The sequence below is a fragment of the Alosa pseudoharengus genome, unplaced genomic scaffold (assembly GCF_046254945.1).
Source record: "Alosa pseudoharengus isolate Yale_2024_CS ecotype anadromous, Long Island Sound unplaced genomic scaffold, YU_APseudo_1.1 YU_APseudo_1.1_scf_3, whole genome shotgun sequence".
NCBI classification, from domain to species: domain Eukaryota; kingdom Metazoa; phylum Chordata; class Actinopteri; order Clupeiformes; family Clupeidae; genus Alosa; species Alosa pseudoharengus.
Window position 1 is genome coordinate 25,773,408 of NW_027468718.1, and position 23,929 is coordinate 25,797,336.

Consider the following 23,929-nt stretch of genomic DNA (forward strand, 5'->3'; position numbering starts at 1 on the left):
ACTGGCTGACTGTCTAGTGTCAGCACAGACTATGTATTTATGATCGCACGTTCAGTATGCTCTGTAAACGTTGGAGCCGGCCAAGATGAGACGGCCATTCCATCCGTTCTTGCAGTAAAGTCGGTATGCTGTTGTTGAAATGTCCATGCTGAGTCGCTGGCTTCCAAAGCCAATATTGTGCTCCCCGGAGGTTAGCCCAGCTCGGACCTTTAGTCAGTGATAAAGGAATGATTTCCATGACATGGCCCTGTGTAATCTGTGGAGTGGCTCCACTTCCTGGCTATTTTGAATGGGGAGTTAGTCCCCCTTGTGTCAGTCAGTGTTCCCCCTTGATGTTCAAACCCATGGTAAATGACTTCCTTGTTCCTGTGCAATCTCTTTGACTTCTGTTGAAAACCAGGTGACTAGCCTCTGGGTAGGGCTTTCATGCAATATGTCTTCATCCCAAATCAACCCAGATCCGGTGACATTTAGTTCCTTCTAGAACATGTTGATATTTCTATGTCACTAGTTTTATCAGGGAAGTATATACACACAAGAGTATATAATGTGTGAGTACTGTTCCTCTAAAGATATGTTGTTAGATCTCTTTCACTATTAACTGTGGATTGGATACTGGATGATTGACCATGAACATATCCTGTATTGCCCTTATGTTGAGTGTACAGGATAATGTTATTTGCGATTTCTTTTTCTACAGCTATGAATGTTTCCAAGGCTTCCAGTGTTTCCAGCCACTCGGTTTACTCTGACAGTCATGGATAAATTTGCATAATGTATCTGTTTGGGCGATGAGTTTATGTCAGGAAAATTGTTCTGTGTGTGTCTAATTTGACTATGTCAGCCTGGGTATGCTGAGATTACATGTGTGACGCAGTATTTTTTCCTCAACCAGCTGTGTGCATGTGCACGTCAGTATTTGCGGAACAAAAACAAATGACAAAAAACTGTAAGGAAAACAATTCACTACATTGTTAAATGAATACATAACTTTATTTAAATAAATGCTTTGTCATAACAAAAAAGACAAAGGTTAAAAGAGTACATAAATTACAAGTTGAATAAATATTACACAGTGATATTCACTTTCTTAATAATTTGAGATTTTTTTTTGTTTTGTATCATTAAGAATTCCAAATGCTGAACATTTCCACGGTCCTCCTGCCACAAATGGGTCATTTATCATGCCAGTTTATGCAGTATGCTGTGGTGATCAAACATGTCAAAACTCAACCAGAAAATAAAACTGTTATGCATTCAGAAAACCAAGCTGTAGTTACTGTATACTGTTTCTGTGATTATTGCATTAGTCTAACCAGAGGGCAGGTTTCAGAATCTGACTGAGGCACCAATAGGATTTCAAACATATAGCATATAGAGACTGTAAGGAAGTAGAGGATCTTTGTTCACGCCTAAAAAAAATTTTCCCAACTAGTGACTATCTTTTTACCTTTAGAATTAGGATTATTAATTCTCTTGCTAGTCCATGTTCTAAGACACAGAATTGGTAAAAATATCATAATAGTTGATTCAGTGGATTTTGGCCTATTTTAGGCTAAGTTAACATCTACCTGTGTTTGCCTCTCAGATTCTGAAGTCCTCCCAGTCGTCTACCCTGATAGCTGCATCTACTGTGTTGTGTTGTGTGAACCCCCCAAAATGAATGAGGGGTGGTTGGTGAGGCCCTGAACGTGATCACCGCCCACGACGCTCACCTTCTCTCCCTCTCCCCGACTGGCACTGAGGCTCATTGTCTATAGGCTGTGTGAGAGTGGAGTGGATGGATGAACTGAATACGGCTCTCCCTAACGGTCATTGTTCTAGGTCTCAGGCTCGGGCCACATAGCCCCTGTCAAAGATACTGTGGGAGCGGTAGCTCCGTCAAGGTCACGCTACTGTTCCTCTACCTGAACACGAGTTGAATGCAGTTGTTGTTGTTGTTGACAGGACTACAGAAAAAGGGGCATAATGTGGCAATAACTTAGTTATGATGCCGTTTAAGTGCAAGCTGCTTTTTCTTTAATAAATGGGATGGGGGCGCAATTTGTTGCTCAGGACCTGGACAGCATCCATATACTTAAATTCGCCTTGTGGTTGTTGCATGAAGACCATTTCAGAAACCTTTTGTGCAAGCTACATGTCTTCACTTTCAGACACCCAGAGGGCATTTGGATGTATGACCGTGCAACCACTACAAAAACAAAAAATCCCTTGGCCACTACAGATATATGAGCTGTACTCATCGCTTTCCCCCTCCCTCTCTTACTTTCTTTTCATTCTTTCTCTCACTCTCTTTCTTTCCACTATGAGCTCATTAGATGGGATTTTGGTAGCACGCTAGGGGCAGGCTCGGAAGAGCAGCTCCACTTGCTAAATCCCATTGTTTTGAAGCATGAACACTTGGGCTCTGAAATCGGATCTGCGCACAACGACAGTGGCTGGGAATGGCTTTTCTGTCTCCTTTCCACTGAGAAAATCAGCAAGAGCTTAACATTGACACAATGTCATTCGTGGTTGACGTATATGGTGATTGTAAAATGAAAAAGTCTTTTTTTTTCTTCAGCTAGTACACATAACATTTGCACAATCAACATTTCAGCTTATTCTCAACAGAAAGCAAGAGAGAGACAGAAGAGTGCCCACACGTTAGCACTGTTTGTGACAAAGCCCTCTCCTTCCGTCTCTGCCTCAGCCACAGCACAGGAGGATTTAAAGAGAGCGTGTAGCTTTGAGACAAAGACAAAATCGATATAATATTCATTGTACGTCTCTGTATCTGAGGTCCCTCGTCAGTACAAAAGGGTTTGCCTGCTTTGTCTCCTTGGCTTCTGTGTAATGTTCACGTCACTATTCAAATGTATTTGCATGTAGAAAAGGCACTGAGACTCGCATACAGACTCACGTAAAACTACACATCAGCTGACCCTGTAGTAAATGTGCCCTTTGTTTTAACGATGCCCCTTTAGGAGAAAAGAAAAGAAACAAGAAAGGGGGAAAAAGAACACAGTCTTGTAAAACAACTCATGTTGAATTACAGTCTAGACAAGTCGTCTAAAGTGGATAACCATTTTGGGATGTGGCATACGAGCAAATTGGGAGGAAAGTGGCTAGAGGTGAACTGACTGCATGGTTCACTGCCTTGTCATTTGAATACCCTTGGATTCAAACGACTATGGGTCGCTTTGTGACAGGTTGAATAAAACGATGCAAATTGTTTACAGGCTAAAATACACAAGTCCTTTCCAAGCGCCAGTATACTGTATTTTGTTGTTAAAACATTCATTAATCTAAAGTTAAAGGTAATATACCAAGATTACACCTATTTCAGTGTCAGGGAACTTGGTTTAGATACATGGCTCAAAAGTGGGCAGTCATTACTTCACTGAAGGCAATTAAAACAGCACAAAAATAAAAAAATAAAAATACAAGACTGCACCTCAAACACCAAAAAACAGAGGGTGGAGTTAGTCCTGACTGGTGAACATCTGCCTGTATCATGCACCTTAACAAAACCTGAAAAAGCAGGAACGTGAAATTGATGTGACTTTAATGATGGTTCATAGAAAGAATTTTGGTGCTGGCAGTAAGGCCAAAGATGGGTAAACATCTGTCACATACCTCTTGTCACCAATCACCACCTCTACAGGCCAATACTGCCTTAATGCCCAAAATACAGAAGGAAAGAGGGTACTGGTGCCCTACGGGTATGGTATCAAGTCAAATCATGGATTCAATCTACAGAATATGCCATGACATCAGTCCACCAACAGGAGCAGCAATCTCTGTTTACCTCTGTCACATAGCATGGCAGCGTCTGTATACATAGGCACAGTTGGCATATTAGGCTAGCTACAGAGTCATGGAGCCACTTAAACAGGTTTGTCGGACACAATTTGATTCTTACACTTTTCACTCCCTGAAACACACGGTGAACAGGCAAGTATGAGTACCTCTCTGAAGCCAGGGAACTCTGCCACATACACTGTGACAGGAAGAAAATAGAGGACATTCTTTCATAAAAGGCTCTCTCTCTCTCTTGCTCAACCTTTCTTTCACAATCAAACACATACAAACATACATACACACAAAATATGCTCATACACACATTCACACAAATGTACACTGAACTTGGTGAAGTTACACATTTCCAAGCAGGTTCCCCTATAATAAGTGCTCTGACAGGACCAAATACCCAGATAGAGATGACTGTATCAGCAGATCCCTATTGTGTGTTTTTTTTCTTTTGGAAAACAAACAAACAAAAAACAGCTCTTCCAATAGTGAAATTCTTTGCTATCTCTTCTGACACCTCAACAACAATAGATGTAAAAAAAAACAAGATAGCCCTGTTAATAACAAACATGCCATATATTCTTTTCTGTCTTATGTTAACTTTAAACAAAATGGTATGGTGCTCAAACCCCAGCTTCTATAAAAAATATATAATTGCATGTATATATTTTTATTTATTTATTTATTTATTTAGCTGGGACCCAGCTTCTAGCAGGGGATTCCTTAATAGCGAGAGAGAGAAAGACTCTGACTTGCTGGGTCCCGTGAGTTAGAGATGAGCGCTCAGAATTCCTGTGTCGTTTTTTCTGCTTTTTCATTTTTCGTTATTGTTCTGTTCTGTTTTTCGTTTACTTTGATTTTTGTTTTGCTTAGTATCACAATCTCAAAGTGACTGGCGGGTGAACAGGTGGGAAGGAAAGAAGAAGGCGGGCCCTAGGGTCAGGTGATCTGGGAGGGGGACAACTCCTCACTCGTTGTTGTTGTTGCTGTTCTCCAGGTCCTTGCACTGGATGTTGCCTCCGCTGTAGTCGGTTCCTGGCAGCTGCACCCCGTATTTGTCCACACACCAGCAGATGCCTCGTTTCCGGCCACGGGAGGGCTTGCACTGAGAGCGGAGGAGGGGGGAGGGACAGGACAAAGACAAGGGGTTAGAAGGAAACTTTCACAAAAAAAAACACACCAAACACCCAACAAAAGGCCTAGGTTTCACAAGCCACTGCACTTGTGTGTGTGTGTCGGGGGGGGGGGGGGGTAGTTGTGCTGGAGGGAGATACAACCATGGTTGTACGCCATGGTTCCTGCACACAGCTGACTGCAAATGCTCTCACCTGCTTTCGCTTAAAGAAGCCCTTTCTGTCACAGTTGGGGAGATAGAGGGACAGAGCCATGACACGTGAAGTGTCCTTCATGCTCTGAATAATCCCGTCCAGCTTTCTTCTGCATGGACCCTGTGGGAACCAAGACACAGTGAGTTACATCACAACACTAAAGCCAGTAACCCAGGACCCAACCACTCCTGCTCTACTTACATATTCTGGTTCATGCTTGTCAATGGGAAGTGGTGAGTAGTTTGTCTGGCCCAGGGACCTCTGCTTCTCCTCCTTCTTCTTCCTGTCCTTATGCAAAGCTATGACCTTCTTGCTGTTGATCATGTCTTGTTTATGCAGGGGGGCTTTGGCCTGATGCATCTGGTCCTCGGTCATGTCTGTCTTAATCGTGTCCTCATGTTCTTTGGACTCACGATCTGCAACACACATAAAAATGGGGCAACAAGGTTAGCGTCATATGCTAGTTCCCTACATCACTTTTACAAAACTTGTGACAAATCATGACTGTTGCATACACTGTGACTCTATGTACATTCATACTCTTTTGTCCAAATGCCTAATTGGAGCCTGAAGACAAACATAAAACCAACTGCTTTCCCACCAAATGCTTCCCTTGCATTTGTTTATGGAGGGGGAGCAGGATCAACAGCTGATGACCCTCCCCTTCCCTCTCCTCACAAATCCCCAAACCCCTAATGAAACTCAAACAAGCAAAGCCATGCATGACTTAGCTAATTATCATATACATGTAAACAGCTTCTGCACCATTAAGATCTCCACTCAAGTGAAATATTGAGTTAAATAAAATAGACTAGAGTAAAATACACAGGCCACATGTAAGACAAAGTTAAAAGGGATACTATAAGGAATGTATTGCACATCCTGTGTAATGCCATAATGAGTAGAAATCTGCCCTACATTAGAGAAATCATTACACAAACTGAAGTAGCTCATATTACTGAGTCACCTCAGGGGTTTAGTGCTAAATCATCTAAGCTCCTCCACTCATTTCATAATAAGAGACTGGTCTGACTACTTTTTTCTTGTAGAAAATAGAAACTAGCTATTCAAAGGCCCTTTTTCTGCATTAGACCATATTTGGACCCTTTGAAGCCACGGTTACCATAGCACCATGGCAACCACATGCTTACTTTGAAATGAAATGAAATGAAATGAAAAAATCCATGGCTAGATAGTGGGGGGATACCTTCTAAAATATACAAAGGTTTATCTGCAGCTTGGATCTAATCATTGAATCATTGGGTAGCAAGGTTTTGGTTGCTGAAATAAAACCCTAATATCCACTGCCACTAGGCATAAAACAGGTCTGTGCAAGAATGTGTCTGATTGTTACACTTCAGTTCTTAGTAATTGTGAGTGAATCATGTCCTCATGCTCTTTGGACTCACAATCTGCAACACCTCAGTTTTTAGTCATTGTGAGCGAATCAGTGCAGTGCTTTCCACTGTATGAACTGTTTAGTTCAATATGCTGATGCTGTGCTCTGCCTTGTGAGTACTGTGGTGCAGGCTTATTGAACTCAAGAAGACAGACACCAAGCAAATTACACTGACAACTTGTAGAACTTCAGAGACAAAAGCTAACTAGCATGCCAAACAGCATTTTATATGGGTGTAGGTCCTCCATTGGCACTGCTATACTAAAAATATTACCCACAACAAATCATCTGACTTGATTAATAAAATCACATAAGTTATAATTGCCTAAAGTTTCACATCAAACAATGTGATACTCAGCAGGGTACCAGTACCAAAGTCAAACGTCTGGTAATGTGACAACTTCAGTGGCTTAAGAAGCAATGTTAAGAAAAGAGATTTAATACCCCCAGTTGGAGGTTTTTAGAATCAGTGTGGACGACAGCCACTTTCCCCCGAGTTTTTAATGTATAGTAAGCACAGACATAATTGAGGAACCTGCCAGACCGAGAGCTGTTGATGGTGCCAGTGGATGCCTGTGGTTATATTTATCCAGTAAGGAAATCCAACTGTATAGCAGTCAGGAGATGGAGTAAGGGTCAGATGTTCGGGTGAGCATGTGCCAAGTATTGTTGAGAACACGGCCATGGGATCTTGTGGGACAGCTGAGGGGACAATTAAAAATAATGGAGCAAACCACTTACACTCCACCTTTTGATATGGACTTGCAGACAGGAGAGGGGTATTATCAGCGGTCCGGTGTTGAAAGGGTCTGAGACAGAAGACATGGGCACATGAGGGAGGGGTGATTACTGGAATTGGGTTCCTGGCTTCTGGTTGTCTCTTTGAAATTAATCTCGCAACTCATGACTTGGCAGAGTGCAATTTCTGCACAGATACCTAGAATTTCCCTGTAACTCTCTTCAGCTGATGGGGCTATAAACGTCTTTAAATAAGTGTGGCAAATGCATGCCTGAAGGGGATGGGGGTCTGTATTTAGGTTCTCAACAGAAAACCTAAACCATTTATTTCATCCTACAGACATGCCTTTCTTAATCAAGAGGTCCGGATGTTTTACATGGTTTTGTGAAGTGCAGTACTGATTAAGGTCACTTAGTTCACACAAGGGGACACAAGCAGCCTCTGTCCACTCTCAAGGCCTAGACAGTGGTCACAGCAGATCTTTATGGTGTGTTTTAGTCCTGCAAGTCAATGTCATGTAGGCTGAGTATACTCTGTTTAATTCAATATTGCACAAAGTGTTGCCTAAGCCCATTTGTAGACAATGGAGCTCCTCTTTTTTGGAAACATCAAATCCATCTTTTCTGAGCCAAAGCTCTTCAATATGAGGACAAAACTCACTTTTTCCATGTGCTGGGTCCCCGGCTTGTAAAGAAGGCTTAGCAGGACTGTGTTTAACATCTGAAACACTGCCAAGACTCGGAGCAAGGCCAATTGAGTGGTATCACGTGCAGCCCTCTATTCAAATGAGCTTTGGAATGAAAGCTAAAGAGGTATTGGTGTCTCTCCTCTTGGTCTTGCTGAAGTTTTCATTAAGACGAGAGGACCTGAGTAGGCAAAGGAGGTGCATCTGATATGGCTCTCTTTAATTATTAATATGTGTACTGCACAATTATACTTCATGAATATCCCAAGTTTCTTGCAGCCCAAGGGCTAATAATGAAAGCCAACCCATCCTTCTTTCAACCATTTCTTTCCTCCAGTCCACTGATCTCAAGCAAATAAAAGACAGAATAGAAGGAGATGATATAAAGGTGTTAGTAAAATGCTTCTGTATCATTTGCTCTGCTGGCTTACTGACTGACTTACTGGCTCATGCAGTTTACACATTCTTTGCACATAGATGGCTCAACTGAAAAGCACTTAAATTACAGCTATTCAAGCTAAACACACACTAGTGCAACACAACATGAGAATTAACTCACATTCCATTATTGAATGAAATAGCTGTTCAGGATTTCTCCAAGACTATCTGGCGGCATGACCACATAGCATTGCTTTTGGCATTACATGATGTGTTCAAGCTTCTGACTGACCACGCTGCAGCCTGATTCTAGTTAATATTTTAAGCCTGGACTCAATCCATGGCATGATTGCGCTACTGAGGCACTGCAGCATGAAAGTGCAACTGCAAGAGGAGATGGGTAGACCAAAGTAATATATCAATGTTTTATTTTTGCTGACTGACATCAGAAAATGGATGAAACCAAACACATTTCCCAGCTGATAAAATGCATCAGAGACCATTTTGGAATCTTTTGGAGAGTTAAAGTGGGTATTAGATCCAGCTGCTGGGGTATGGTGAGACCCTGCATGGACAGTGTCATTTTGGGTAGATACCATCATACGTAAGGGACTTTTTGTGGAGCTTTTGTAACAGAAACATTACAAAATCAAACCATTAGGGCTCCAAAACCCACATGCAGGAGCATTAGTGTTGCCTGTTTAGGACTATGTGGCTAGAAACCGCTGGCCAATAGCAGTTGCCATATCATGCCTTCAAATGAACAATACAAAGGTCTAATCAACGAGGAGTGTTTCTCTATCCAAAGTAGGAGAAAAATAACATTGCCGTTCGTGTTATAAATAAGCACTTGTTCTTGAAAAATGCTGAAGGCAAGAGCTTCATGCTTTTCTTGCATCTGTTATGGGAGGCACACCTCTTCCTAAATGCAACAGCAAATACACAGCAGATGAAAGCCTTTGCTATACAGCACAATCCTAATTTTGGTCTGAGGTCTCACCGACAAGTTTTGAGTTTTGAAAAACCACACCACCAGATGCTGCCTTTCCAATGATTTTTACCACCTCAAAACAATTGCTGGGTGTGACATGACTGGCTCTTGGCACAAGGGCAACTGTGCTGGATAGTGTTGAAACCCCTCTCTCCATTGGTGTCTTGACGCCATCCAAAACCTGAGGCACAGAACTGAGCCACAACTGAACTGCTGCAGGCTAGAAATTAGGCTCCTTTTGTTCTTGCTCTGCATAGACTGCAATGAAACATGACACTTGCACCCCCCCCCCCCCTTCTCTCTCTCTCTTTCTTTTCTTGAAATACATGACAGGGGTTTTCAACAGACTGGAATCTTCCATTTGGCCACATTGTATAACCATGCTCCCTATAATATCTCTCAACTGAAATGCATTCTAAGAACCTGTAGATGACACAAATGGTGATGGTGGCATTGGGGTAATGGAGTCTAAACTGGTTTGGTAAGGCAACACATGTTCCCATTTAAAGCTCAGCATGAGGATGTCGCTGCCTCAGAATCACATGTTCCTGCCAGAGGAGACTACTGTGTGAGCTGATTTTCTCCACAGCTGTTACCCACAGGCCTCCCAGTTGTCAGTGACAAATACATGCAACATAGATTGTAGTAAAGCTTTACTGGAGGATTCATTCAAGCATGCCAAATGGGGTTTTTTGCTTGCATAATTCACTGGAGGGTGGTTGGCTGCATGATTTGTGGACAGTATCATAGTTCAGACTTGAGACACAGTCTAAAGGTAAGGCCAATATTGCCAACACTTGGGATGAAGTTCCTGTTAAAAGATTGCAGCTCCAATTCAACGTGCCACTGCATATGTGGTTTGCATGCAAACTAACTGTTTCCCTGCATCTTCACATCTGACCACACCTACTTCCTGAAGTGGTTGCAACCTCCCGAAGGCAGACTGTTAGATGATAAGACCTCTATGCAACAATATATCATTATTCAGGAGCCTGTGATCTGTTGCATTTGCTGACACAAATCTAAAACTTCATCCACGGGCCAAGACCTTGTGATCTATGAGCAATACAGTATTACCTAATCTAAATTCCTGAAGGTGAAGTCAGATCTATCATGTTTTGATAAAACCTATAGATGTGTAATTAGCTGTGCAACAGTGAAAGTCACAAAAACAACTTTTTGTTTTTTATTTTTTCTGGCTCTCACACAAGGCACTTTTTATCTATGCTATGTTTACAAGGCACAACATACTTGCTCATGCGCAAGTCAACTGTTGTAAATTTGGAGCATCTCTTGAATTATTTGTTTTTTTGAATCTTGGCAAGGAGCAATCTGTTCAGACACAACATAGGGCTCTTTCACAAGCTTGTGGATCTGCTGGCAACCCCTGTGGGACTCTGATGGTCCATGCCACACAAATAATCCTCTGCAAAAAGTCCACTTTTTATAATGAGTACAGAATGTAATTCTCACTCATACAAATCAAACGTTACCCAGTTAAGCACATGACAAAACATGGTACTACCAGAAGAGCCACAGCCAAATCAGCTCTCAGTAGCATAGTAGAGGAGAGGTCCATTTAAAATGTTCTGAATTTCAGTCCACAGTGTGCATTTATGGTATGGTTTGAAATGACTTTATTAGAATAGGAATATGGGTAGCACACAGTAGATGGCAGCCTTTCAACCCTGTGTGGTCATGGACACTTGACCTCTCTCTCTGTGTCTGCCTTACCCAGCTGGTGAAACCAAGCTGAAACTAAATACTATGGTCGACGAGAAGTGCCCGTCTAAATCCATCCAGAGCCTGGCAGAGGGCTCTTCAGAGAACGGCTCCCAAAGTATTCTGCTGAATCACTGTGTCGCGACTCAGTGCCCACTGCAATACCAGGCACGCCGGAAGAGAAGCTCTAATTACTTCTTGACTTCAAGGGAAACATCATGATTCTGACAGAGAAATAACCCTAAAAGTATGCACCAGTGTCAAACTCTAAATCTACTGTATGGTGATGCTATTTGGCATTGATGTATTTGTCATTTGTTTAGAATGCTGTGTAGGTCTACGTCTTCTATTTTCAGAACAATGCCTGTAGAGTAGGCTGAATTCCATTCATGCTGTTTCATGGATTGATGTTGCCCTAGGGAGGTACATAGGGGGCTGGGAGGTGTACAGTTTGCTGTGAGAATATCAGAATATATGGAGGTTTCATTTTGAAATCTGAAAACACTCACTTCAATTAGGTTATATCAATATAATGAACTGTATGCAGTAAGCAAAACATTACATGAAGTGACTTCAAATAAAGAGAAGCTGATTCAAACTCTCAGTGCACCATTTAGTTTAGCTCAAAGCGTTTATCACCCTCCCTCCCCTTGCATCTGATCTATGAACAGTAGCCTAGTCTACACCCACAAATATACTGTAAACCCCATTTCAAGCCGGCTACGATCCGTCAGATCAGGATATATCTATGCAGATACTTTAAATACTCTACTTTGCCACGGTACCGTATAACAAATGGACAACTGCACTCTGTAGTTCTCTAACATGAATGGCCAGTGAAAGATGTTCCTCCCTGGTACCAGTCTATGTTCACATCAAATCCTTTTATGTTTCAAAATACGATGCACATGAGGACGGAAAGTGGACAGGGGAAATGTACCCATCCAAAGTCAATCGGGCTTGTGAACTAAAAAAAAAAACACATAAGCTATCACCGCTTCGTTGAAATGTCGTGAGGGACTTCTGTGGTATCAGGTAGACTTCGCAACAACATGCGCGTCAAAACAAACCAAAAACAAGAATGGACGATCTCAAAATGTGTAGGCTACTGTAATCCACCCTGGCTTCACAAAACTACTCCACACAATCAACCATACAGTTATTCATTCACGTGCGGGCTACAACACACGCGCGAGTCGAGGCGAAACAGAAGACAGCACAAAAAGAAACTAGCACATAAGACGGTACTTTGGCCCGCCATGAATAATACAACTAGACTCTGTGCGTCATTATTGTTTTGCCGGCTGGCTATCATATTAATGTTGTGAAGACCAAGATACATAGTTACAATGTAGCCTACGATTCGCTTTCAACGCTGCCCTTCAAACAAGTCTTGAAACTCGATTTGTAATGTTAGGGTTATAATAAACGTTATGTACCAACACTTGTAGGCTACTGTCGTAATAACAGTTCTCTGGCCATTAATGTCTCTCAAGGTAGGCTATTCAGATGCGGTCGCCTGTCCGTAGCCTATAATATTCAATCGTTCTCACAAAACATGACTATAGGCTATTGCAGTATGAAATGAAGAGGGACGTTCCACCACTCACCTATCGGGGGATGGAGAGGCTTGTATCCTTTTTCATTTGTGCACACTCCTCTACCGTGAAGAAGTGCGTGAAGAGGCTTCTCTTCACCGTTCCGTGGCAAGCATCGGAGCCCATGTGTGCATGTTCCGGTGTAAACGCCGCACGCCTGACCTTCCGAAAGAGCGCAGGTCAGGCAGCAGCCGCAGCCCGGCTCCTTCACCAGCTCGCAGCCGACAGGCACTGGAGGGCACATGGAGAGCGCCTTCTGATCACAGGGCTCGCAAGGGACATACGAGCAGTAGCACCGGGACAAACCCAAGAAAAATGTAACCACCACGAAAAAATTGTGTATCATCTTCTTGTCTTTTTTCTTTACTTCCGAAAAAAAATTAAGCGCCAGTGATTTGTTCAAAATGCTCGGGTCATCAGACTCACTCAGGTCATCAGACTATAAAAATACCGTTGAGTCAAAAAGATCCAAACTGCTGAAATACCGCACTGTGAGACTTCTAAAAGAAGCGTGAAATATTCTGTTTTTGAAAACATCCAATTAACAGGTAAAACTGAGCAAAAATCTAAATTGGGCTTTCTGCTACAAAAACATTGCCTCTTTATTATTATTTAAGATTTGTCCGGCATGTGCAATGCAATTTGGATGCGCTCAAAAATCTGGTCTTTTCCCCCTTTGAAACCGATTCCAATACTTTCCCCTCTGGAGAAGTTTCTGAGCAGACTGATCAACTTCAGAGCAGGCTTGCCTTTTTAAAAACAGCCAAACCCAAACCCCTAACTATGAATAAGCCAAATTGCGGTGAAGGGAGGCGCACTTGTTTCTGGCAGAGCGCCAGCCTTTTTTTTTAAGCTATAGGTCTCTCCAGTCTTTCATGTCGCAGCCTAAGTGATCCCAAACAACCGACGAAATCTTGATAAAAATATGATGGCAAATGTGAGAAAAGTAAATTGGTTGTAGACCACAGCTAAAGTTATATGCTTTTTAGCGGCGGTCAATAGCTGTTAGAGTGCTGTATCAACACGCGCACATACCACATTCATCTGGCTCCGTCTCTTTGCGTGGAAGAGCAACCCGCTCTAACTATTCCACTCAGACGTTGCGATGTAGTAGGATACCTGCTATATAGGTGTTTAAGGGTGTTTGAAAAGTGTGTCTTAAACCACAGATCAGTAAGTTTAGACCTCACGCAGATTTCCGGAGGAGCTTTCTGTAAAGGCATAGAATAAGGAACTGTGATGCGTAGACTAGGCTATGTGTAAAACATGAATTCTTCAATATTGTCTAGACAGCATAGACCGTATTAGATGCAGTGTGGTAGCTCATATTTTATCTGAATATTAATCTCTTACCACAGTTCATTGTGGAATAGCTTGGTATATGCAAGTGGAATTATGGAGCATGTTACCCCCTGTACATTTGTAGCACTGTTGGAGCAGCATGTACTAAGGATGGAGGCAGCTATTACATGACAGCTTGGGGATGACAGCCAACACCCAACATTCAGTCCATTCTAAGATGAACGAGATCGCTTTTGTTTTACACTAAATCCAAGTACAGTGTATAAACCTTTAACCATTTAGTGGATTTAGTAGTTTAATCAATTATTGGTTGCTTATTATCAGTGGCACATTATTTACATATAGCCTAAAGGAGGTGTGTGTGTGTGTGTGTGCGTGTGTGTGTGTGTGTGTGATATTTGCAGATTTGCTTGTGCTTATGTGGTGTTTGACTGGTAAGTCACAAATCTTTTTAAAATGTTTTCTCTTAAATTCTATAAACATATTCCATCTTTTACCTTGAAGTGTAACTTTCACTCTCAGTTATTACCTATGTCATCTTCTATCTGTGTTATCTTCAAATATAAGTACTTGTCAAAGATATTTTTTCATAAATTTGAAAATATTCAGATAAAATATGTTGTTGTTTTTATGTTTAATATATTAGATTGTACTTTCCATATGTTCTGTTAGTTGCTAATCAATATTTTGATCACTCATCACTGAGTCAATTTCACATTGGCCACTAGAAGGAGCTGTTAACAATGACAAAAGCTCCTGGAAAAGCCAGCAATAATGCAGAACTCTCCATTTGCAACACTTTAATTGAACTGTTGTATGTTTTTTGCATGGTGTGTAGGTTTTCATGAAAAAAAATATTTTCAAGATGGTTTGTCTCCGTGGGGCAGGAAGCATACACTAATTCTATGTTTGCTTCCATATTCTGTCCCAGAAGCGACAACATACTGTATGTGATCCTTTATTCTTTACACTGTGTGTACCACTTGTAATCCAGACCATTACAGCGGCTGTGAACTAGTATGCTTTTAAGTGTTGGGTTTGTTTGCATCTGGAGAGAGTTCAATCCTTGGTGTCCTCAATTGATTGTCCCTTGGATTGAGACAAAGAAACACACACAAACTTGTATACGTGGAACTTGTCACAATCAGCTGTAAGCCACTGCACCTCGTTTCCAACTACTTCCCAGTAATTAAAAATGTCAGATCACGCTGGTCAATAATGTTTTCTTTACCTGGGAAAGAAAATAAACTTGCTCACAGCATAGCTGACAAGAGGTCTCTGGAAACACACTGGAAACATTATATCCTTGCTAATTAGGAGATGAACTGCCACATAGCTTTGGTCCAGATTTGCAACCATCAATGTTCTTTGTAGAATGTTTTATTTTATGATGTTGTTCAATTCACTGAAATGAAATGGGATAATTTGAATGAATATTTTCTAAAATGTATTTTAATTGACATATTTTTTCTAAAAAGAATCAACTGAATCAAAAGCATTGGCAAAAGTGAATACCTTATCTCTTTTTAGGCAATTTTGAGCAATGGATCTTTCCCTCTGAAATATGAGAACTTGTGAAAGCTCTGAAATAAGAAAACTTATTCCTTATTTAATATGATGCAGCAGCATTTTAATTCCTTTCATTCCACTTGTCTTATCACTGTCTTTTTATTTTGTCTTTTTATTTTATTACATGATGATAGAAATTATATCAAATGAGCATCCTTTGTGGCAATAGGCTGATCTTTCAAAGTTTCAGTATTTACTTGTTTAAGAAGTAATAAGGTCTACTGTTTTTTTTGTGTCATCGGTAATAATAGATTATTTGTTTTTAAACCCAATGCAATAACCAGACGGTATGAGTGCAAAAGTCAATGTCAAATCTGATTGTGAAACAGGCTTTCATTTATACGTAACAACAATGCCTTATAATGACAGATATTGTCTGTTTTTGTCTGGAAACTTGTGGGTGTTTTGAATCACAAGACCAATAGTGAATAGCAACAATGAAAGAGGCCAACCTCCACAGCACTCCCTGTAACAAATTGAGTCTTCACAAGCTGTTAACATTTGACTTGATTCATGAACCTTGGTTTTATTTTTTAAATTCCACACATATTGTGAAAACATGCATTAAAGAAAATCAATTTCTCTTTTGACTCACTTTGAAGGTCAACAATAGCCTTACAGTCAGTTTCGTTTATCTTGACACGAAGTTAAATACAACATTTTGACCGTGACAAAACATTTAGGAAAACGTTCAACAGGCTAGCCTGTCAATCAGTGCCAACACAAAAACTAAACAGATGTACTTTCTCAAGGAGGCTTGTCTTTTCTTTGCTTCAATATTGAGTCAATAATGAGCCAGGATGCCCTCTGCATGATGCACACAAAATACACAGAAATAGGTTGAATGTTTTGCATTTGCTCTCAATGAATAAGAAAGAGTCCAATGGCTGAAGTTTCAGGTATCAAGTCGTAGTCTCTCTAGGGATTAGAATTTAAAAAAAAATCTTAAAACTACTTTGTGTTTTGAACTTAATCTGAGATTAGAAAGAAAGAATAAATCATTAGTCAAGCACGTACAGTAAAAGAGTTACACATATTAATATAAATGAGTCATGAACCTTAGTCTGTTGATGAAGCTATAAAACCCATCACACACACACACTTTTTTGTATAGATTACAAACCATGTCCCCACTTTGCGAAGTGTCATCATACACTGACTCAACTGACAGTTTATTAGTGTTCTACAAACCTCAATGGCAGCAGAATTTGAGATTTTTGAGAAAACTAGCAATGACACAAGGAGTCATTCAGACTGTAATTACCTGATCAGGAAAACTGGAACTATGATGCTAAAATGTCTCTCATTCATAAAAACACATTGAACTAAATTCTGTTGCAAATTCAGATATGGCTAGGGAGCAATGTGACATGTATAGAACACAGAATTTTAATTTTATGAAGATTGGGTTTTCCATATGGGACATCTGGGATATTTGCGGATAGGTTATGAGGCCTGCAATATAAGACATACAGTAAACTTATAGAGCAGATGAAGTAGGTCCTTCTGGTCTCCCTCCCATTCAAACTGCTTTCCGAATTCCAAAAACCGAGGAACAAATCACAACTGCTAATCTGGCATGGGGTGGGCTTTACACAATGACAGATAGAAGAGTACAGTTTGTAAACAGCCAATGGCTGCTGATGGTGTATGACAAAGACATGTATTTACTTTGAAAATGAGAAAACAACTGCACTTTCATTTACAAGGTGTGCTTATGTACTTATTAAAGGATTTGGTAAGAGTTTAATTCCGGCGATTTTTCACATAGATTGCTGTTTCTTGATAACCTGACTCTCGCCAGATGAATTTTGTTCCGCCTAGATCCACTCATCCATCTGGGACCAATCCATTGGAGTGTTGCTTCAGAAGGCTGGGCCTAATCAAAAAAGGCTTGCATATGATTGAATAAGCCACTTGTCCGTCATCTATTGACGTGCTACTACTTCAACCACTCACATCAAAGCCAACCCGTGACGCTGATAACAGTCTCACAGTCGCTTCTACGCTATGTCACATCTATGAAACTCCCGCCCTGCGTCCTGATTGGCTCTACCATACAATCTCGTGCTGAAATCACTCTCAATGGAAGAGGTCCCAGATGGATGTGAGTGAAGCTAGGCGGAGCTAAGCGGAACGAAATTCATCTGGCGAGAGTCAGGTTAGTTTCTTGAGGCAGAGACTTTCTAATGAGGAGACACAGCACTCAAAAAATCCTCCATAGAAATGCATGGGGCAAGTTTGTAACGCCAATATGGCCGTTGTCTACACATATCACACCCCTTCCTCGGCAAAACGTTGACATGTGAATACATTGAGCCAATCATGTGGTGTGATGTGAATACATTGAGCCAATCATATGGTGTGTTGTGAAGACATCGTGCCAATCATGTGTTGTGAACTCGCAGCTGGAGCAAGATTGGTGTCGTGAAGCCTTGGTCACGCACATTTCTGCCGAAGAGGATGCCCGATGAGTGCCCAAAAAGCGTTGCAATATGGCCGCCTAGTGAAGGGACTTGCCTAAAAGGACTTTGCTTGAGGTCACCGAGTACTGTTGGTACAAAAAAAATCGGTTATACCTCAAGTTGCTGCATTCAACAGACAGGCAGCTACAGTGCTACACTCTGGGGGCATGAACATGGGGGCTCATGAACATGCCCCCAGAGCTTAGCACTCTAGCTGCCCAGTAGCTCTAGCTAGTCCAGCTAGGTACAACCGATTGTTTTCAGGTTTTTTCGTATAGACAGTTCTAAAATAGAGATCTATGCGAAAAATCACACCTTGGAAATCAAAAGTGGACTGCGAGTGACCAAACACATTTTAATTTCTATTATGCCATATTCTATTGTGAGCAAATATTTTGGTAAAATTTTCACTGGTACATAAAATTCATTTTAAAAGTTTTATTCTTCTAACTTTAATGATAAACTGTACAGTACAGTAAACAACAGATGTTTGAGGTTAGAATTAGGTTAAAAGTTCAGGATGGAGGTCAAACATCACAATATCCCTCAAATTTTAACATTATGTCTTAAGAACTATCAGTATTAGAACTGTGATCAGCACAGAATGCCACCGACTATGTTGAATATATGCACAGATGTAATTAAATAAAAGTTCAAAACACTGTGAGTTGATTTCATTTAGTTAATGATCCTCTTTTTCAGAACTCAGATTCCAACCAAAAGATATGTGATAAAAAGTAATTGATGAGCTCATGATTGAATAAAAACATGTCGAAACACACACAACAATAAAAGACAAGTAATCTGACTTTAATGTAAAGAAAAGTAAGGCTCCCTTTGTCGTACACTCCTCTCACCAATTTATTTTGGTCCTTGTCCACTTTACAGACTCCCATTATCTAATGTCAGTCTTCCACCTCCCTAGAGACAGTGCAGTGACTACATAGGCCTACTACAAAACATAAACATAAGATACAGCATGCTCTATTTAAGTGTTTGTTTTAAGTTTACATCATAAACTTGGCATTAAAACAGATCTAGTTACTAAGAAGATAAATGTGAAAGCTGCTTTGACATTTCAATAGCCCATGACCATCCATAACAAGAGGGCTCAGTAGCAGTAAGGAAATCTCAAAACCTCCAAAAAAGTTCCTCTGATAAGCAGCAACAACAACAGTAACCTTTTTTGTTGATTTTCTGAGCATAGGCCTTAACCTTGAAAAGTTGCCAGTTGTTACCTAAAAATAACACTGAAAACTGAAACAAACTTGGCTTATCAGCAGTTCAAGTCAGACAGTGAAGCTTTTGTTGAACTGTTACGCCGAAGGAGGGGGCAGAGAAAGTGTTTTGTGCTGCTATCTTAATTAATAAATTGGCACTAGTCCAAGCTGTATTTCTTTGAGTCTGCTGAACCACTGTGCTCTTCTGTGCCTTTAATGTCTAAATGACTTGCCAGCTTGTTTCAGTGCTCATGCTGGCTCTTTTTTCTCCACCATTGTCACCCACCCAGCTCTGAGGAACTGATGCATGTTTGACATGCCCTGCTGTCATTCAGTGTCGTCACTATTTAAACGCAATAGCTTTTTCTTCCTCTGGCAATCTGTCTTCTTTGACAGCACTCAGGCTAAAACTATGCAGTGAGTGCACCACAATGGTGGTATTGTTGAAGACTGTGTTCTCTCTTTCAGAAAGGTAGTTGTGCTTTGACCACAACTGGGGCTAAACAGCAGTACACTGGGCTTTCTCTCAGCGGCCAGGCCAGATATAATGAAGGGATTTCTCTTGTGCCATCCAGTAACAATGGCCTGCAGAAGACCACATTTTCCTGAAAAACTAAATGAAAGTTGTTACCAATCAAAAATGTGCAAATTACACCCAAATTGTGCTTGGAAGGGTTCCTAGGGGAGATTTTCCCTCATCTTCAGTTAAAAGGTCAGTTCAAATTCAATTTCTGTGTCCACAATGGTGGAGAGATCGGGCCAGAGTGGACAGAGAGGCTTTTCAGGGATATGCAATTAAGCAGTAAATTACACTGAGGCTTCTGAAAGGAAGGAAGAGGGCCTTCATTTTCCAAACCACCTTATAAGATAGCTTTACTTTCTTAGTGTTAGCCCACAACTTTGGCACAGCCAAATGATATTCTTGCCATGGTTTGTGCATTCTTAGAAAGGTCCAAAGCAGTAGAAATGATGGATAAGTACTTGTTACATTTCTCGTATCAGATAGGAACAACTAATTATCTAATTAGCTATTAACTAATTAACTAATTAACTAATTACCTTATGGGTAACAACAAAACTATATGTTGTTAAACCAAATTAAAATCACTATTTTTGGTATGGAAATGCATTTAATATTTGTATGAAATAGTTGATTTGTACAGTGAAAATTATTACAGTGCATGAAAATGCACTGTACTGTGTTTCCTAGGCATTTTCTTCTTCTTCTTCTTCTTCTTCTAACGCAGTTAATGCAGCTTCAACCATTTAACGTAGAAACTTCATTCAAACTATGTTACGTAGGTCTTACTTAGGACATGTGGGCTATGTATTTTTCATCTTTGCAACTTTTATACTTTTTAAACTATTAATTAAAAACTACTCAAAATTTCCCCATAGACTTAACATGGGCTGATGACATCACAATAGAGCCGTTAAGCAGAATCCTATGGCAGGTGTTCAGGCCACCTGTCCCAACTGTCATTCTCAGGCTTTAAGCATACAAACTGGCCCTATTAAGACTACACATCCTGTTCAACTGCTTCCTCTGCCAAAAACTGTTTCAAAATAAGAGTCCTCACTACAATATTTCACTGTTAAACAATTTAACCCTTTAAACTACTGAACTTTTTAACTGTTCAGCCATTGTAACTGTTACTTGTCATCAACTATGACTCCTACCCACTGTAGCTAGTTAGCATGGTTAACATAGTTAGCATTGCTAACATTGTTAGCATTTTTAGCAAAACTGCTAAAAATGATAAGCTAAGTTAGCTAAGTAACATGGTTAGCATAGTTAGCATGCTAGCATGTTAGCATGTTAGTTAGCATAGTTAGCATAACTGCTAAAAATGATTAGCTAAGTTAGCTAAGTAACATAGTTAACATAGTTAGCATGTTAGCATGCTAGTTAGCATTTTTAGCAAAACTGCTAAAAATGATTAGCTAAGTTAGCTAAGTAACATGGTTAGCATAGTTAGCATGTTAACATGCTAGTTAGCATAGTTAGCATAACTGCTAAAATGGTTAGCTAAGTAACATAGTTAGCATGTTAGCTAGAATAGTTAGCATAACTACTAAAAATGAAAACATTAGCTAAGTTAACTAAGTTAAGTAACTTGGTTAACATTATTATCTTTGATAACATAGTTAGCATAACTGCTAGCAAACATTAGAGCCATTCCAACTGTCAGTTATCGTCAATTATCTACCTAAATAATTTAACCATTTCAATTATCCACCTATTTAACCGTTCAATCATTCCAACTATATTAAACCTTATCTACCAAGAAAATCATTTAACTATATAAACTATCCACCTATTTAACTGTTCAGTCATTCCAACTATATTAAACCTCATCTACCTAGCAACCAATATAGTTTGTTTTTACTCTGTATGATATTTTACATCATATTTTTTGCATTTTCATGCACTGTATTTCCTTCAGGAAATGCTTTTCTAGTTCAGTTTTACTGTTGCAGTTTCTAAAACTTACCTACTAGGGTAAAGGTGTTTTCGATTTGACCATCTTAAATTGTTGAATGCTGGTGGAATCATTTCTTTAAGCACCAAACATAATTGAATTTTACTTTGTTGAGAAGAACAAGACATTGAATTCACTCCTGGTAAACTCCTATAGATGCTGAACTACAGTCTTAAAAGTACTCTGAGAATATAACTTCTAATCCTAAAATGTTAGTAGTCCTATTAGAAGACCAGCTATTGTTTTTTGTCTGACAAAATGACAAGTGAGGTGTTGATCTGCCTATGGCAAGGCACTGAGCCAACCTTAGTGTCAATGCCGCTCATATGATGTCAGACCCTACTATAGGGGTGCATGCAGGCTGGGCCTCCATATTATCTTTTGATGTCACAGTGGAATGTTAAAGTATGACAATGAGATGAACCTTCAGAGCACACCCGCAGAAACCCCTGCTGCCCCATACAGAAAAGAGTTAAAAGCCCTGGCCACCGGCTCTCCATGCTGAGATGGGAGGGTAAGGCCAGTCTATAGTTGGCAGATGCTGAGATGTAGAAAGGCCTTAACTTTATTTGGCTGGCCTGAAACATCCTTTTTGTTTGCTTTTGCACAGTGGGGGGACTTGTAAGAGTCGGTGAAACAAGCTGCATTACAGCTGATCTAAGGCACGATAGCCTGCTCTTAAGTGACCTGCTTCGTAAGGGAAAGGGATTTTTTGGTCTTGTCCACTGTAGCCATGGCCACTGATATTTGTAAGATCACCTTTTTTGGTGCCAATGAATTTTGGCATGTTCTCACATTAAGTTAGCAGTATCCATGGTAAAACCAAAGATCCTTAATATACAAAGATAAAGCAGCACAGGCTTCTACAATGGAATGAACGATCTCAAAATGTGTAGGCTACTGTAATCCACCCTGGCTTCACAAAACTACTCCACACAATCACCCATACAGTTATTCATACACGCGCGAGTCGAGGTGAAACAGAAGACAGCACGAAAAGAAACTAGCACATAAGATGGTACTTTGGCCCGCCATGAATAATACAACTCGACTCTGTGCGTCATTATTGTTTTGCCGGCCGGCTATCATATTAATGTTGTCTCGCTTTATCAACCGTCTCTGGTAAAAAAAAATTGTTACCATGGTGATGTCACAATTGTAGGAGTTAAATGCTTCAAGACGTTCTCATGAAATAACACTTAGCTTCGAGCACCTTTCATCAGGTTGTCAAAGCCCTGATGATCAGTATACTGTACAATACGCTGCAGTGGTGGAAACAGTGTGGTATGGCTATGTAATGTGTGCCCCTTCCTTCACTGGGCACTGGGCCTGATTACATGACACATGGCTAATCGGGTGGACTGCTGTAGTTGCCAGGAGAGGCTAAAAGTTTTTATTTCAATGCCAGGTGCCCTTTGAGACATGGCCAGGTCCATTGTTAGACCAGGCTGCAATGGCTCTATCCAGCAGCATGTGTCTCTCTTGTATGGGGTTTTACATAGTTTGCAACCCCCTCACACCCCCACCCTCTTTCACGGAGGCTTTCAAATCCCTATTTTTGTGTCTGTCCTCTTGTGCTAGTGCCAAAACAAGCATAGTGGAACACTGAGGTCAACATTTCAGAGGAGCTATGACTTCAGTTTAAGAGTCTGGAAAAGGTAGGCACTGGATTATAATTGAAATGTATGTTGTGCTCAAAGTATACATGAGTGCATTAGTGCCATATCCCCACAGATTTACAGCATGCACTGGATGATCTCTCATCTCAGTTTACCATTCTTTCATTGCCTTGCTCTCCATTATGTCGTCCTACTTAGCTTTGACTTTGATACAATGCTCCACTCTGAAGAAATGAACACTTATTGGCACGGACCAAGGGTTTTCTGTGGAAACTAGGAAAAACGATCTGCATTCTTGTAACTACATTCTTGTGAGTTTGCAAGTTGTCCATGGAGAATAGGAAACCATGATTAAAAAGTGATATCTGGACTCAAGTAATTGGTTATTAGCTTTGATTGATGGTGCTAAAATTACTTTTCTAATCCTCAATTTGCAGTTCTATTCAGTTTGTAATGTAGCTTAGATAAATACTAAATGAAAACATATTTTTAGCAACAGTGTACCGTCATGGACATCCTCCCGTGGGCTTGTAAACTTTTTTAGGAACTTTAAGGAAATTTAGGAATACTAAACACTACTAAACGCCTACACAGAGTCAATTTAACTGGGTGCAATCAAAACATCCATAGTAAATAAAC

The 23,929-nt window shown here is 40.4% G+C and overlaps 1 protein-coding gene across 1 annotated transcript; it reads right to left on the reverse strand.

The window, feature by feature from the left end:
* Nucleotides 1-977: 977 nt before the first annotated feature.
* On the reverse strand, nucleotides 978-13,344 carry igfbp5b (insulin-like growth factor binding protein 5b). The gene is made up of 4 exons (XM_076263730.1): nucleotides 12,645-13,344; nucleotides 5,322-5,536; nucleotides 5,121-5,240; nucleotides 978-4,897 (listed from the first exon to the last, which is right to left on the reverse strand). Exons 1-4 carry the CDS (start codon nucleotides 12,976-12,978, stop codon nucleotides 4,760-4,762), a joined length of 807 nt encoding a protein of 268 aa, XP_076119845.1. The 5' UTR covers nucleotides 12,979-13,344; the 3' UTR covers nucleotides 978-4,759.
* Between the last annotated feature and the right edge of the window lie 10,585 nt (nucleotides 13,345-23,929).